The 17,746-nt window shown below is 53.5% G+C and overlaps 1 protein-coding gene across 3 annotated transcripts in view; it reads left to right on the plus strand.

The window, feature by feature from the left end:
- Nucleotides 1–17,746, plus strand: part of MDC1 (mediator of DNA damage checkpoint 1) — a 100,318-nt gene that overhangs the window by 20,956 nt on the left and 61,616 nt on the right. For all 3 annotated transcript variants that reach the window (XM_075323431.1, XM_075323433.1, XM_075323432.1), the window contains exon 6: nucleotides 11,782–11,847. In XM_075323431.1, the coding sequence (XP_075179546.1) occupies nucleotides 11,782–11,847 (66 nt within the window). The remainder of the gene's footprint in view (nucleotides 1–11,781; nucleotides 11,848–17,746) is intronic.

Genomic DNA, 17,746 nt, shown 5'->3' on the forward strand with positions numbered 1-17,746 from the left:
GTTTTTAGTCAGCAGCAGCTGCTGACTATGTCGGTTGGAAGAAAAGTGGGCCCATATGGGGCCCCCAGCATGCTCCCTTCTCACCCCACTTTTGTCGGCGGTGTTTGTTAAGGTTGAGGTACCCATTGCGGGTACGGAGGCTGGAGCCCACATGCTGCTTTCCTTCCCCATCCCCCCTCAGGGCTCTGGGTGAAGTGGGATCTTACCGGTCTCCAGGCACTGAGACCGGGCTCCATCCACAGACCCGGAGACCCTGCTGGATATGGAGCTGGATATCGTCAGGGACAGGGCCCTGCTACATTAAGGTACTCTGTGTCCCCGTACACATCGCGCACACACACGCCAGCATTGCTGGGAGTGCTAGTGCGCCGGGGACAACAGCGCGGAGCGCTTGTGCTATTATTCACTGCAGCTTAGCTGAGTGAATTTATGCATTAGAAACTGCCGCGCCGGCCGCTGCGGGGTGTTTTACACTGTGGCGCGGCTGGGACTTGTGGTGCGCCGGGGACTTCCGCGCTGGCCGTGCACATAGGACGGCCGCGCTTATTACTCGAGTCCCCGGCTTTGCGGCCTAGTTTTCGCTTCGTTCCCGCCCCCAGCCCTGCCAGTCAGGAGAGGGGCGGGACGCTGTACAGAAAGTCAGCGCCGAGAGCTGGAGTCTGCTTTGCATTCTCCAGCCCCCTTCACTGGACACAGTGGGACGCCAGTTTCCCGCTCTTGTCTGGGGCACGCCCACGGCCCGCCCCTCTTCACAGGACGCCGGCAGCCATTCCTGCACGCAGTCTGGGCTGGAGAAGGGAGACAAGCTCTGGGCAACCAGTCACAGGATTCGGGCGACCACACACCCGCTTTTGTGCGGGCGGTAAGCGGCACCTGAAGTGCTGACCCCACTAATGCCATTTGTACTTTATGCCTAGATGGCTAGACTACAGCAGCAAAAAGCAAGAGTGCTAGGGCACAGGCTTTCTAGGCTGCTTGTATTGCATGTGCTGAAGTGTTCATTGGTACTTCATGCTGGTATGCTATACACTGCACTGTACGGTCGCTATTCTTGGCTATATACTCCTAGATGGCTAGACAACAGCAGCAAAAAAGCAAGGGTGCTAAGGCACAGGTTTTCTATGCTGCTTGTACTGCATGTGCTGAAGTGTTCATTTGTACTTTCTGCTTGTATGCTATACATTGCACTGTACGGTCGCTATTCTTGGCTATATACTTCTAGATGGCTAGACAACAGCAACAAAAAAGCAAGGGTGCCAAGGCACAGGCTTTCTATGCTGCTTGTACTGCACGTGATACTGTTCCACACGGCAGGTTCCACTGTCCCCATTGTGTGCAATGCTCCCCTGTATCACTTGGTCAGCCGGGATCTCTGCTAGAGGTGGCCAAAGGAACCACCGGTGAACCCTGTCCAGGGACAGGGACGGAGTTGCAGTTTCGGCTGATAGATTGTCTGTGACTGTGACTAACATCTTAGAGACTTTGCAGTCCAGACGGACCATGGGCAATGTTGATACAATGCTCCCTGGCCACCCTCATTTGGAACAAATCAGTGCTCCGGGGGGGTCCCATGCATCCCAGGGCGCAGGCTCTGACACGGACGACAGTCCCAGACAGCCTAAGCGAGCTCGCTGGGAGCGGCACTCGGCTTCATCACTGGTTAGGGTCCCAGCAGGACTCTCTGTATGATGAGGCAGACGTAGCTGATCAGGACTCTGATCCTGAGACCGCTCTCAATCCGGATACACCGGATGGTGACGCCATAGTGACTGATCTTCTAGCGTCCATCAATGGAATGTTGGATATTTCTCCCTCAGCTCCTCCGGTGGAGGAGTCAGCTTCACAGCAGGAGAAATCCCTTTTCAGTATCTCAAGCGTACATTGAGTACTTTTCTGGCCACTCTGACTTCAGAGAAGCAATCCGGAAACACCACACTTATCCAGATAAGCGTTCTCCAATCGTATTAAGGATACACGTTATCCTTTTTCCCCCTGACGTGGTCAAGCGCTGGACCCAGTGTCCAAAGGTGGATCCCCCAATCTCCAGGCTTGCGGCTAGATCCATAGTTGCAGTGGAAGATGGGACTTCACTTAAAGATGCCATTGACAGACAGATGGTCCTCTGGTTGAATTCTGTCTATGAAGCTATCGGTGTGTCGGTTGCTCCGGCATTCGCAGCCGTATGGGCATTCCAAGCTATTTCAGCTGGTCTTGCGCACGTGGACACTGTCACATGTACATCTGTGCCGCAGATGGCGTCCTTAACCTCGCAATGTCTGCATTGCGACTTCCGCTATTAATGCTGTCCTGCACTACGAGCCGTACGTCAGTGGCGTCCGCCAACTCCGTGGTTTTACGCAGAGCCTTGTGGTTGAGGGAATGGAATGCAGATTCTGCTTCCAAAAAAGTGCTTAACCAGTTTGCCATTATCTGGTGACAGACTGTTTGGTGAGCGATTGGATGATATCATTAAACAGTCCAAGGGTAAGGACTCTTCCTTACACCAGCCCAGATCAAACAACACTCAACAGAGGAAGGGACAGTCGAGGTTTCGGTCCTTCCCAGGCTCGGGCAGGTCCCAATTGTCCTCGTCCAAAAGGACTCAAAAGACTCAGAGAGGCGCAGATTCCTGGCGGGCTCAATCACGCCCAAGGAAGGCAGCCGGAGGAACCGCTACCAAGGCGGTTTCCTCATGACGTTCAGCCCTCTCTCTCCGCATCCGCGGTCGGTGGCAGACTCTCCCGCTTTGGCGACATTTAGCTGCCACAGGTCAAAGACCGGTGGGTGAGAGACATTTTGTCTCACGTGTACAGGATAGAGTTCTGTTCTCGTCCTCCGGCTAGATCTTCAGAAATTCCTCACCTCCCGACCGAGCCGATGCTCTTCTGCAGGCAGAAGGAGTGGTAATCCCTGTTCCTCCTCAGGAACAAGATACGGTTTTTACTCCAATCTGGTTGTGGTACCAAAAAAGGACGGCTCTTTCCGTTCCGTTTTGGACCTAACACTGCTCAACAAGCACGTGAAAACCAGGCGGTTCCGGATGGAATCCCTCCGCTCCGTCATTGCCTCAATGTCTCAAGGAGATTTCCTAGCGTCAATAGACATCAGGATGCTTATCTCCACGTGCCGATTGCTCCAGAGCACCGGTGTTGGCTACGATTCGTTATTGAAGACGAGCATCTTCAGTTCGTAGCCCTGCCCTTCGGTCTGGCGACAGCCCCACGGATTTTCACCAAGTTCATGGCAGCAGTGGGAGCAGTCCTGCACTCTCAGGGTCACTCTGTGATCCCTTACTTGGACGATCTACTTGTCAAGGCACCCTCTCAAGAGGCATGCCAACACAGCCTGAACGTGGCGCTGGAGACTCTCCAGAGTTTCGGGTGGATCATAAACTTTTCAAAGTTAAATCTGACACCGACCCAATCGCTGACATATCTTGGCATGGAGCTTCACACTCTCTCAGCGATAGTGCAGCTCCCGCTGGACATACAGCGTTCACTACAGACGGGGGTGCAGTCTCTCCTTCATGGCCAGTCACACCCCTTAAGGCGCCTCATGCAGAGGCAGTCCCTTTCGCGCAGTTTCATCTGCGTCCACTTTTATAGGACATTCTTCGCCAATGGGATGGGAAGTCGACGTCCCTAGACAGGAACGTACCCCTTTCTCAGACGGGCAAGGACTCTCTTCAGAGGAGTCCACCCTTCAGATCAATGTTCTGGAAATCTGGGCAGGGTATCTTGCCCTGCAAGCCTTCCAGCAGAGGCTGGAAGGCAAACAGATCCGAATTCAGTCGGACAACTTCACAGCGGTGGCATACATCAACCACCAAGGCGGAACACGCAGCCGGCAAGCCTCCCAGGAAGTCCGGCGGATTCTGATGTGGGTGGAAGACAGAGCATACACCATATCCGCAGTTCACATCCCGGGCGTAGAAAACTGGGAAGCAGACTTCCTCAGTCGCCAGGGCACGGACGCAGGGGAATGGTCTCTGCACCCGGACGGGTTTCAAGAAATCTGTAGCCGCTGGGGGAGGCCGGACGTCGACCTAATTGCGTCTCGGCACAACAACAAGGGCCCGATTTTCATGGCGCGGTCTCCCGATCAAAGAGCTCTGGCGGCAGGCGCCTTAGTTCAGGATTGGTCGCAGTTCCAGCTACCCTATGTGTTTCCCCCTCTGGCACTGTTGCCCAGAGGGCTACGCAAGATCAGCTCCGATTGCCGCCGCGTCATCTTCGCGCCCCAGACTGGCCGAGGAGGTCGTGGTACCCGCATCTGTGGCATCTCACGGTTGGCCAACCGTGGGCACTACCAGACCGGCCAGACTTACTGTCCCAAAAGCCGTTTTTTCCATCTGAATTCGACGGCCCTGAACCTGACTGTGTGGCCATTGAGTCCTGGATCCTAGCGTCTTCAGGATTATCTCAAGACGTCATTGCCACCATGAGACGGGCTAGGAAGCCGACGTCTGCCAAGATCTACCACAAGACGTGGAAGATATTCTTATCTTAGTGCTCTGCTCAGGGAGTGTCTCCCTGGACATTTGCATTGCCTACTTTTCCTTCCTTCCTGCAATCTGGTTTGGGAAAAGGTTTGTCGCTCGGCTCCCTTAACGGACGAGTCCCAGCGCTGTCTGTATTCTTTCAGAAGCGCATAGTACGACTTCCTTAGGTACGCACGTTCCTGCAGGGGGTTGTCACATTGTCCCTCCGTACAAGAGGCCGTTAGACCCATGGGATCTGAACAGGGTACTAATTGCTCTCCAGGAGCCGCCCTTTGAGCCTCTGAGGGATGTTTCACTTTCTCGACTTTCACAGAAAGTGGCCTTTTTGGTAGCGGTCACGTCTCTTCAGAGAGTGTCCGGGCTAGCAGCGCGGTCATCCAAAGCTCTCTTCCTGGTGTTTCACCAAGACAAGGTAGTGCTGCGCCTGATTCCGGGGCTTCTCCCTAAGGTGGTATCCCCCTTTCATCTCAATCAGGATATCTCCTTACCTTCCTTTTGTCCTCATCCAGTTCAGCGATATGAATTGGATTTGCATTTGTTGGATCTGATGAGAGCACTCAGAATCTACATTTCCCGCACGGCGCCCCTGCGCCGTTCGGATGCACTCTTTGTACTTGTCGCTGGTCAGCGCAAAGGGTCGCAGGCTTCCAAATCCACCCTGGCTCGATGGATCAAGGAACCAATCCTTGAAGCCTACCGTTCTGCTGGGCTTCCGGTTCCTCAGGGCGGAAGGCCCATTCTACCAGAGCCGTGGGTGCGTCCTGGGCATTACGGCACCAGGCTACGGCTCAGCAGGTGTGCCAAGCAGCTACCTGGTCGAGTCTGCACACTTTCACCAAGCATTATCAGGTGCATGCCTACGCTTAGGCGGATGCCAGCCTAGGTAGAAGAGTCCTGCAGGCGGCGGTTGCCTCCATGTAGGGAAGGGCTGTTTCTTCGGCGCTCCATTGGGAGACCCAGACGATTGGGTGTATAGCACTGCCTCCGGAGGCCACACAAAGCATTACACTAAAAAGTGTAAGGCCCCTCCCCTTCTGGCTATACACCCCCAGTGGGATCACTGGCTCACCAGTTTTTCTGCTTTGTGCGAAGGAGGTCAGACATCCACGCATAGCTCCACTGTTTAGTCAGCAGCAGCTGCTGACTATGTCGGATGGAAGAAAAGAGGGCCCATACTAGGGCCCCCAGCATGCTCCCTTCTCACCCCACTTGCGGTTTGTAAGGTTGAGGTACCCATTGCGGGTACGGAGGCGGGAGCCCACATGCTGTTTTCCTTCCCCATCCCCCTGAGGGGCTCTGAGGAAGTGGGATCTTACCGGCCTCCAAGCCCTGAGGCCGGGCTCCGTCCACAGACCCATTGAACCTGCTGGATAAGGAGCCGGGGTACCGTTCAGGGACAAGGCCCTGCAACATTCAGGTACTCTGTGTCCCCCTATGGACTGGCCGCGCACACTCCAGACTTGCTGGGTGTGCTAGTGCGCCGGGGACAGTAGCGCTGCGCGCTGGGGTTTGAGTCACTGCAGCTTGGCTGAGTGACTTTATGTGTTGGGAACTACCGCGCCGGCCGCTCCGGGAGCGGCGGCGCGGCTGGGACTTGTAGTGCGCCGGGGACTTAGCGCCGACCGTGCTTTTACGACGGCGGCGCTTATAAATCTAGTCCCCGGCTTTTGCGGCCTAGCTCCGCTTCGTTCCCGCCCCCTCCCTGTCAATCAGGGAAGGGGACAGGCGTTGTGCAATCGTCAGCGCCGAGGGCTGGAGCCTTATTTACATGCTCCAGCCCTCTCACTGGGCACAGTGGGACGCAGGTTTCCCGCTTTTTGTCTGAGCACACCCAGGGCCCGCCCCCCCTCCACAGAGACGCCGGCAGCCATTCCTGCATGCAGTCTGGCTGGGGAACGGACACAGGCTGTGAACGCTGCTTGTGCCGCTTGTGGGGCTAATCTACCGGCAGGTTACAATGACCCCCATTGTGTGCAATGTTCGGTCCCTGTGCCACTTCGTCAGCCGGAGCCTATGGTGGTAGTGGCCCAGGCAGAGTCGCCGGTGAACCCTGTCCCGGTGACGGGGACAGAGTTTGCTGTTTTTGCTGACAGGATGTCTGTCACTATGACAAAAATCCTAGAGACCTTGCAGGCCAGGCCAGTTACTCAGACCATGGACACTGCTGCGGCAACGTTCCCCGGTCCCCCTCAGTTGGAGTTAATCAGTGCTTCAAGGGGGTCACAGGCATCTCAGCCTGACGGCTCTGATTCAGATGACAGTCCCAGGCAGCCTAAGCGTGCTCGCTGGGAGAGACCCCCCACGTCATCACGCGGATCAGGGTCTCAGCGAGAAGAGTCTCTACATGAGGAGACAGAGGAGGGTGATCAGGAGTCTAATCCTGAAACCGCTCTCAATCTGGATACTCCTGATGGTGACGCCATGGTAAATGACCTTATAGCGGCCATCAATAGACTGTTGGATATTTCTCCCCCAGCCCCTTCTGCAGAGGAGGCAGCTGCACAGCAGGAGAAGTTCCATTTCAGGTATCCCAAGCCTAAACTGAGTACTTTTCTGGACCACGCTGACTTCAGAGAATCAGTCCAGAAACACCATGCCTACCCAGATAAGCGTTTCTCCAAACGTCTTAAGGATACACGTTATCCCTTTCCCCCTGACGTGGTCAAACGCTGGACCCAGTGTCCAAAGGTGGATCCCCCAATCTCCAGGCTTGCAGCTAGATCCATAGTTGCAGTGGAAGATGGGGCTTCGCTTAAAGATACCAATGACAGACAGATGGACCTTTGGTTAAAGTCTGTCTATGAAGCTATTGGCGCGTCGTTTGCTCCAGCATTCGCGGCCGTGTGGGCACTCCAAGCTATTTCAGCTGGCCTGGCACAGGTGGACTCTATCATATGTCCAGCAGTGCCGCGAGTAGCGTCCCTAACCTCGCAAATGTCTGCGTTTGCGACTTACGCTATCAACGCTGTCCTGGACTCTACAAGCCGTACCTCAATTGCGTCTGCCAACTATGTTGTCTTGCGCAGAGCCTTGTGGTTAAAGGAATGGAAAGCGGATTCTGCTTCCAAAAAATGTTTAACCAGCTTGCCGCTATCTGTAGATAGACTGTTTGGTGAACAATTGGCTGAAATCATTAAGCAATCCAAGGGTAAGGACTCCTCCTTACCCCAGCCCAGATCAAGCAAACCTCAACAGAGGAAGTGGCAGTCGAGGTTTCGGTCCTTTCGAGGCTCCAGCAAGACCCATTTCTCCTCGTCCAAAGGGACTCAGAAGGAGCAAAGGAGCTCAGATTCCTGGCGGGCTCAGTCACGCCCCAAGAAAGCAACCGGAGGAACCGCTTCCAAGGCGGCTGCCTCATGACTTTCGGCCTCAGCCCTCCGCATCCTCGGTCGGTGGCAGGCTCTCCCGCTTTTGCGACATTTGGCTGCCACAGGTCAAAGACCGGTGGGTAGCAGACATTTTGTCTCACGGGTACAGGATAGAGTTCAGTTCTCGTCCTCCGCCTCGGTTCTTCAGAACCTCCCCACATCCCGACCGAGCAGATGCCCTTCTGCAGGCGGTGTGCTCACTAAAAGCAGAAGGAGTGGTGATCCCTGTTCCTCTGCAGGAACAAGGGCAAGGTTTTTACTCCAATCTCTTCGTGGTTCCAAAAAAGGACGGCTCGTTCCGTCCTGTTCTGGACCTAAAGCTGCTCAACAAGCATGTGAACGCCAGGCGGTTCCGGATGGAATCCCTCCGCTCTGTCATTGCCTCAATGTCTCAAGGAGATTTCCTTGCATCAATAGACATCAAAGATGCTTATCTCCACGTGCCGATTGCTACAGAGCACCAACGTTTCCTACGTTTCGTGATAGGAGACGACCATCTCCAGTTCGTAGCTCTGCCATTTGGTCTGGCGACAGCCCCACGGGTTTTCACCAAGGTCATGGCGGCAGTGGTAGCAGTCTTGCATTCTCAGGGTCATTCGGTGATCCCTTACTTAGACGATCTACTTGTCAAAGCACCCTCTCAAGAGGCATGCCAACACAGCCTGAATGTTGCGCTGGAGACTCTCCAGACTTTCGGGTGGATCATCAACTTTTCAAAGTCAAACCTGGCACCGACTCAATCACTAACGTATCTTGGCATGGAGTTTCATACGCTCTCAGCGATAGTGAAGCTTCCGCTGGACAAGCAGCGGTCTCTACGGACAGGGGTGCAGTCTCTCCTTCAGGGTCAGTCGCACCCCTTAAGGCGCCTCATGCACTTCCTAGGGAAGATGGTGGCAGCAATGGAGGCAGTCCCGTTCGCGCAGTTTCATCTGCGTCCACTTCAATGGGACATTCTCCGCCAGTGGGACGGGAAGACAACTTCCCTAGACAGGAAAGTCTCCCTTTCTCAGACGGCCAAGGATTCTCTGCTATGGTGGCTCCTTCCCACCTCATTAACGCAGGGAAGATCATTCCTGCCCCCATCCTGGGCAGTGGTCACGACAGACGCGAGTCTGTCAGGGTGGGGAGCAGTTTTTCTCCACCACAGGGCTCAAGGGACGTGGACTCAGCAGGAGTCCACCCTTCAGATCAATGTTCTGGAAATCAGGGCAGTGTATCTTGCCCTATTAGCCTTCCAGCAGTGGCTGGAAGGAAAGCAGATCCGAATTCAGTCGGACAACTCCACAGCGGTGGCATACATCAACCACCAAGGAGGGACACGCAGTCGGCAAGCCTTCCAGGAAGTCAGGCGAATTCTCATGTGGGTAGAGGAAAGAGCTTCCACCATATCAGCAGTTCACATCCCGGGCGTAGAAAACTGGGAAGCAGACTTCCTCAGTCGCCAGGGCATGGACGCAGGGGAATGGTCCCTTCACCCGGACGTGTTTCAGGAAATCTGCCGCCGCTGGGGGGTGCCGGACGTCGACCTAATGGCGTCTCGGCACAACAACAAGGTCCCGACCTTCATAGCGCGGTCTCGCGATCAAAGAGCTCTGGCGGCAGACGCCTTAGTGCAAGATTGGTCGCAGTTCCGGCTCCCTTATGTGTTTCCACCTCTGGCACTCTTGCCCAGAGTGTTACGCAAGATCAGATCCGATTGCGGCCGCGTCATACTCGTCGCCCCAGACTGGCCGAGGAGGTCGTGGTACCCGGATCTGTGGCATCTCACGGTCGGCCAACCGTGGGCACTACCAGACCGTCCAGACTTACTGTCCCAAGGGCCGTTTTTCCATCGGAATTCTGCGGCCCTGAACCTGACTGTGTGGCCATTGAGTCCTGGATCCTAGCGTCTTCAGGATTATCCCAAGGGGTCGTTGCCACCATGAGACAGGCTAGGAAGTCCACTTCTGCTAAGATCTACCACAGAACGTGGAAGATTTTCTTATCCTGGTGCTCTGCACAAGGAGTATCTCCCTGGCCATTCGCGTTACCTGTCTTTCTTTCCTTCCTGCAATCTGGGTTGGAAAAGGGCTTGTCGCTCGGCTCCCTTAAAGGGCAAGTCTCGGCACTATCCGTGTTTTTTCAGAAGCGTCTAGCACGACTTTCTCAGGTGCGCACGTTCCTGCAGGGGGTTTGTCATATCGTACCTCCGTACAGGCGGCCGTTAGATCCGTGGGATCTAAACAAGGTCCTTGTTACTCTCCAGAAGCCGCCCTTCGAGCCTCTGAGGGATGTGTCACTTTCTCGACTCTCACAGAAAGTGGCCTTTCTGGTAGCGGTCACGTCTCTTCGGAGAGTGTCTGAACTAGCAGCGCTGTCATCCAAAGCTCCTTTCCTGGTGTTCCACCAGGACAAGGTAGTGCTGCGTCCCATTCAGGAGTTTCTCCCTAAGGTGGTATCCTCTTTTCATCTTAATCAGGATATCTCCTTGCCTTCCTTTTATCCGCATGCAGTTCATCGGTATGAAAAGGATTTACATTTGTTGGATCTGGTGAGAGCACTCAGAATCTACATTTCCCGCACGGCGCCCCTGCGCCGCTCGGATGCACTCTTTGTCCTTGTCGCTGGTAAGCGCAAAGGGTCGCAGGCTTCTAAAGCCACCCTGGCTCGATGGATCAAAGAACCAATTCTTGAAGCCTACCGTTCTGCTGGGCTTCCAGTTCCATCAGGGCTGAAGGCCCATTCTACCAGAGCCGTGGGTGCGTCCTGGGCATTACGACACCAGGCTACGGCTCAACAGGTGTGCCAGGCAGCTACCTGGTCGAGTCTGCACACTTTCACCAAACATTATCAGGTGCATACCTATGCTTCGGCGGACGCCAGCCTAGGTAGAAGAGTCCTGCAGGCGGCAGTTGCCTCCCCGTAGGGGAGGGCTGTCTTTGCAGCTCTAACATGAGGTATTTCTTTACCCACCCAGGGACAGCTTTTGGACGTCCCAATCGTCTGGGTCTCCCAATGGAGCGCCGAAGAAGAAGGGAATTTTGTTACTTACCGTAAATTCCTTTTCTTCTAGCTCCTATTGGGAGACCCAGCACCCGCCCTGTTGTCCTTCGGGATTTTTGGTTGTTTTTCGGGTACACATGTTGTTCATGTTGAATGGTTTTCAGTTCTCCGATGTTACTTCGGAGTGAATTTGTTTAAACCAGTTCTTGGCTTTCCTCCTTCTTGCTTTTGCACTAAAACTGGTGAGCCAGTGATCCCACTGGGGGTGTATAGCCAGAAGGGGAGGGGCCTTACACTTTTTAGTGTAATGCTTTGTGTGGCCTCCGGAGGCAGTGCTATACACCCAATCGTCTGGGTCTCCCAATAGGAGCTAGAAGAAAAGGAATTTACGGTAAGTAACAAAATTCCCTTCTTTACGGCCCTAACTTGAGGTATTAATTTACCCACCCAGGGACAGCTTTTGGACGTCCCAATCGTCTGGGTCTCCCAATGGAGCGCCGAAGAAGAAGGGAATTTTGTTACTTACCGTAAATTCCTTTTCTTCTAGCTCCAATTGGGAGACCCAGCACCCGCCCTGTTTCCTTCGGGATTTTTTGGTTTTTCGGGTACACATGTTGTTCATGTTGAATGGTTTCAGTTCTCCGATGTTCCTTCGGATTGAATTTGTTTAACCAGTTATTGGCTTTCCTCCTTCTTGCTTTTGCACTAAAACTGAGAGCCCGTGATCCCACGGGGGGTGTATATGCAGAAGGGGAGGGGCCTTACACTTTTTAGTGTAATACTTTGTGTGGCCTCCGGAGGCAGTAGCTATACACCCAATCGTCTGGGTCTCCCAATTGGAGCTAGAAGAAAAGGAATTTACGGTAAGTAACAAAATTCCCTTCTTCTGTCATCTAAAATCTTTGTTTCATTTTCTTTGTACAACAGGTATTGACTTAGAAACAATGGCCACACAATGCTACCTGGAGCCGCAAGAAGAGTCAGACTTGCAAGGTACCCGTGTCTAGATAACATAGGCTTTGTCCTCCATTGCAACCAAATGTTTTGATGCATCTGGAAGGGAGCAAGTTTGCATGTAATCCAGATTGAAGAAAAAAAGTCGTACAGCAGTTTTGTTTCAACAATGTACATGTCTGCAGTTTGACTGCAAGCTGTGTAGTCTGATCCTCCCCTCACGTGTTGTTACTTTGATCTTCCTCCTATGTTAGAAAGGAGGAGGCAGATATAAGGAAGAATTAGGCTATTTCCGCACACTGCAGAAAATTTTGTTAACACCAAAACTGCACCTTGTGCCAGAAAATGTAAAAATAAGACCCCGCGTGCTCTTTTTCTGTCCCATGCGTATTTTTAGTGTGTGAAATCAATAGCAGAAGAGGCTGAAAAACGCACAAAGAATTAACATGCTGCAGTTTTTTTGTCAACCCAAAACTGCAGCCAAGAAAAAGCAACGTGCGCACAGCATTTCTGAATTTCCATAGACTTTGCTAAGAGAAGGAAAGACAAGCAATGTTGGGCAAAAAACGCAGCGTGCGCACACAGACTTGGGTATCACAGGGTTTGTTTGGCGAGTATTGCCGTTAATCTGCATAGGCGATGTAGCTACAAAACTGTGCTTTATTAGTAGTAGTATTATTAGTTAAAAAAAAAAAAAAAATATATATTTATTTATATATATATATATATATATATATATATATATATATATATATATATATATATATATATATATATATATATATATATATATATATTATATATTATATTATATATATATATTTCTTTGTCGCTCCTAATTGGGAGACCCAGACAATTGGGTGTATAGCTATGCCTCCGGAGGCCACACAAAGTATTACACTAAAAGTGTAAAGCCCCTCCCCTTCAGCCTATACACCCCCCGTGCTGCTACGGGCTCATCAGTTTTTATGCTTTGTGCGAAGGAGGTCAGACATGCACGCATAGCTCCACAGCTTAGTCAGCAGCAGCTGCTGACTATGTCGGATGGAAGAAAAGAGGGCCCATAACAGGGCCCCCAGCATGCTCCCTTCTCACCCCACTCTTGTCGGCGGTGTTGTTAAGGTTGAGGTATCCATTGAGGGTACGGAGGCTGGAGCCCACATGCTGTTTTCCTTCCCCATCCCTCAATTAGGGCTCTGGGTGAAGTGGGATCCTTTCGGTCTCCAGGCTCAGGAGACCGTGCTCCATCCACAGCTCCTGAGGACCATGCTGGATAGGAGCCGAGTATCGTTCAGGGACATGGCCCTGCTACTTTGAGGTACTCTGTGTCCCCGTGGGGACCGCGCACAGCAACACTCCAGCATTGCTGGGTGTGCTAGTGCACCGGGGACAGCAGCGCTGACTGCGTTTGTGCCATTACACACTTCAGCGTCGCTGAGTGTGTTCGTGTAGGAGGACTGCCGCGCTGACCGCCGCTGCCATGGTTATCACTGCGGCGCGGCTGGGACTGTTAGTGCGCCGGGGACTTCCGCGCCGACCGCGCTTATACGGCGGCCGCGCTTATAACTCGAGTCCCCGGCTTTTGCGGCCTAGTCTAGTTTTCTTCCCACCCCCAGCCCTGCCAGTCAGGGGAAGGGCGGGACGCTGTACAGGACGGCAGCACTGAGGGCTGGAGCATGCTTTGCATACTCCACCCCCCTCACTCTGCACAGTAGGGCACCAGTTCCCGCACTTTTCTGGGTCACGCCCACGGCTCCCTCCTCTCCTCAGGACGCCGGCAGCCATTCCTCTCAGCTCTGCTAACGCTGGAGAGGAGAGACAAGCTCAGGGAGACCCAGGCAGGATTTCTGGTGCCCACACAACCGCTTTGCGCAGGCGGTAAGCAGCACCTGTGGTGCTGGCCCCACTAGTGCAGAAGTGTACTTATAGATTATATGATTATAGACTATACTTTACACTGTATGGTGCACTGTTGATTTTTGTCTATATACCCTCCTGTATTGCTCAGAGGAGACAATAACATGTCGTCCACAAATAGCAAGGGTGCCAAAGCACAGACTTACTATGCTGCCTGTGCAGCATGTACGGCTATACTGCCGGCAGGTTCCACTGACCCTCATTGTGTGCAATGCTCGGCCCCTGTGGCACTTTTCTCAGCCGGAGCCTCTGCTAAGGGTGGCCCAGGGAGAACCACCTGTTAACACTGTCCAGGTGACAGGGACGGAGTTTGCAGTTTTTACTGAAATCTGAGACTATGGCTAAGATATTAGAAGCCTTGCAGTCCAGGCCGGCATCTCAAGCCAGGGGCACTGTGGAATCATTGCCCCCTGGTCCCCCTCAGTTGGAACAGCAATCTCCTCCCGGGGTGTCTCATGGATCCCAGGGTGAGGTCTCTGACACGGACCGCAGCCCCAGACCGATTAAGCGAGCTCGCTATGAAATCCCCTCGACATCATCACAATGTTCAGGGTCTCAGCGAGAGGACTCTCTGTATGATGAAGCGGAGGTAGCTGATCAGGATTCTGATCCTGAAGCCGCTCTCAACCTTGACACTCCTGATGGGGACGCCATAGTGAATGATCTTATTGCGTCCATCAATGAAATGTTGGATATTTCTCCCTCAGCTCCTCCAGTGGAGGAGTCAGCTTCTCAGCAGGAGAAATTCCGTTTCAGGTTTCCCAAGCGTACAAAGAGTATGTTTCTGGACCACTCTGACTTCAGAGAGGCAGTCCAGAAACACCGAGCTTGTCCAGATAAGCGTTTTTCCAAGCGCCTTAAGGATACACGTTACCCTTTCCCCCCTGACGTGGTCAAGGGCTGGACTCAGTGTCCCAAGGTGGATCCTCCAATCTCCAGACTGGCGGCTAGATCCATAGTTGCAGTGGAAGATGGAGCTTCACTCAAAGATGCCACTGACAGACAGATGGAGCTCTGGTTGAAATCCATCTATGAAGCTATCGGCGCGTCTTTTGCTCCAGCATTCGCAGCCGTATGGGCACTCCAAGCTACCTCAGCTGGTCAGGCGCAAATTGACGCACTCACACGTACGTCTGCGCCGCAGGTGGCGTCCATAACCTCTCAAACGTCGGCATTCGCGTCCTACGCTATTAATGCTGTCCTGGACTCTGCGAGCCGTACGGCGGTTGCAGCCGCCAATTCGGTGGCAATACGCAGGGCCTTGTGGCTGCGGGAATGGAAGGCAGATTCGGCTTCCAAAAAAGTGCTTAACTGGATTGCCATTTTCTGGCGACCGTTTGTTTGGTGAGAGATTGGATGAAATCATCAAACAATCCAAGGGAAAGGAAACATCCTTACCCCAGGCCAAACCAAAAACACCCCAACAGAGGAGGTCGACAGTCGAGGTTTCGGTCCTTTCGGGGTGCGGGCAGGTCCCAATTCTCCTCGTCCAAAAGGCCTCAGAAGGATCAGAGGAACTCCGACGCATGGCGGTCTAAATCACGCCCTAAAAAGACCGCCGGAGGTGCCGCTACCAAGGCGGCTTCCTCATGACTTACGGCCTCCCCACACCGCATCCTCGGTCGGTGGCAGGCTCCCCCGCTTTTGCGACACCTGGCTGCCACAAGTAAAAGACCGTTGGGTGAGAGACATTTTGTCTCACGGTTACAGGATAGAGTTCAGCTCTCGTCCTCCGACTCGATTCTTCAGAACATCTCCGCCTCCCGAGCGAGCCGAGGCTCTTCTGCAGGCGGTGGGCATTCTGAAGGCAGAAGGAGTGGTGGTCCCGGTCCCTCTTCAGCAACAGGGTCACGGTTTCTACTCCAACCTGTTTGTGGTTCCAAAGAAGGACGGGTCCTTCCGTCCTGTTTTGGACCTAAAACTGCTCAACAAACACGTAAGGACCAGGCGGTTCCGGATGGAATCCCTCCGCTCCGTCATCGCCTCAATGTCCCAAGGAGATTTCCTAGCATTGATAGATATCAAGGATGCTTATCTCCACGTACCAATTGCTCCAGAGCATCAGCGCTTCTTGCGCTTCGCCATAGGAGACGAACACCTTCAGTTCGCGGCACTGCCGTTCGGCCTGGCGACAGCCCCAAGGGTTTTCACCAAGGTCATGGCTACAGTAGTTGCGGTCCTCCACTCTCAGGGTCACTCAGTGATACCTTACTTAGACGATCTGCTGGTCAAGGCACCCTCTCAAGAGGCATGCCAACACAGCCTCAACGTTACTCTGGAGATTCTCCAGAGTTTCGGGTGGATCATCAATTTTCCAAAGTCAAATCTGACACCGGTCCAATCGCTGACATATCTTGGCATGGAGTTTCATACTCTTCCAGCGATAGTGAAGCTTCCGCTGGACAAACAGCGTTCACTACAGACAGGGGTGCAATCTCTCCTTCAAGGTCGGTCGCACCCCTTGAGGCGCCTCATGCACTTCCTGGGGAAGATGGTGGCAGCAATGGAAGCAGTCCCTTTCGCGCAGTTTCACCTGCGTCCACTTCAATGGGACATCCTACGCAAGTGGGACAGGATGCCGAAGTCCCTAGACAGGGACGTCTCCCTCTCTCAGGCAACCAAAGCTTCCCTTCGGTGGTGGCTTCTTCCCACCTCATTATCGAAGGGGAAATCCTTCCTACCCCCATCCTGGGCGGTGGTCACGACGGACGCGAGTCTGTCAGGGTGGGGAGCAGTTTTTCTCCACCACAGGGCTCAGGGTACGTGGACTCAGCAAGAGTCCTCACTTCAGATCAATGTTCTGGAGATCAGGGCAGTGTATCTTGCCCTAAAAGCGTTCCAGCAGTGGCTGGAAGGCAAGCAGATCCGAATTCAGTCGGACAACTCCACAGCGGTGGCTTACATCAACCACCAAGGTGGGACACGCAGTCGGCAAGCCTTCCAGGAAGTCCGGCGGATTCTGCTGTGGGTGGAAGCCACAGCATCCACCATATCCGCAGTTCACATCCCGGGCGTAGAAAACTGGGAAGCAGACTTTCTCAGTCGCCAGGGCATGGACGCAGGGGAATGGTCCCTTCACCCGGACGTGTTTCAGGAGATCTGTTGCCGCTGGGGGATGCCGGACGTCGACCTAATGGCGTCACGGCACAACAACAAGGTCCCAACATTCATGGCTCGATCTCAAGATCACAGAGCTCTGGCGGCAGACTCCTTAGTTCAGGATTGGTCGCAGTTTCGGCTTCCTTATGTGTTTCCTCCTCTGGCACTGTTGCCCAGAGTGTTACGCAAGATCAGGGCCGACTGCCGCCGCGCCATCCTCGTCGCTCCAGACTGGCCGAGGAGGTCGTGGTACCCGGATCTGTGGCATCTCACGGTCGGCCAACCGTGGGCACTGCCAGACCGACCAGATTTGCTGTCTCAAGGGCCGTTTTTCCATCTGAATTCTGCGGCCCTCAACCTGACTGTGTGGCCATTGAGTCCTGGATCCTAGCGTCTTCAGGATTATCTCAAGAGGTCATTGCCACTATGAGACAGGCTAGGAAACCAACGTCCGCCAAGATCTACCACAGGACGTGGAAAATATTCCTGTCGTGGTGCTCTGCTCAGGGGTTTTCTCCCTGGCCATTTGCCTTGCCCACTTTTCTGTCTTTTCTTCAATCCGGATTGGAAAAGGGTTTGTCGTGAGGGATATTTCGCTCGCACGTCTTTCGCAGAAAGTGGTTTTTCTAGTAGCAGTCACCTCACTTCGGAGAGTGTCTGAGTTGGCAGCGTTATCATGCAAAGCTCCTTTCCTGGTGTTCCACCAGGACAAGGTGGTTCTGCGTCCGGTTCCGGAATTTCTCCCTAAGGTGGTATCCCCCTTTTCATCTCAATCAGGACATCTCCTTACCCTCGTTTTGTCCTCATCCAGTTCACCAATGTGAAAAGGATTTGCACTTGTTAGATCTGGTGAGAGCACTCAGACTCTACATTTCTCGTACGGCGCCCCTGCGCCGCTCGGATGCACTCTTTGTCCTTGTCG

This window comes from Anomaloglossus baeobatrachus, chromosome 9 (genome assembly GCF_048569485.1).
Source record: "Anomaloglossus baeobatrachus isolate aAnoBae1 chromosome 9, aAnoBae1.hap1, whole genome shotgun sequence".
NCBI classification, from domain to species: Eukaryota; Metazoa; Chordata; class Amphibia; order Anura; family Aromobatidae; genus Anomaloglossus; species Anomaloglossus baeobatrachus.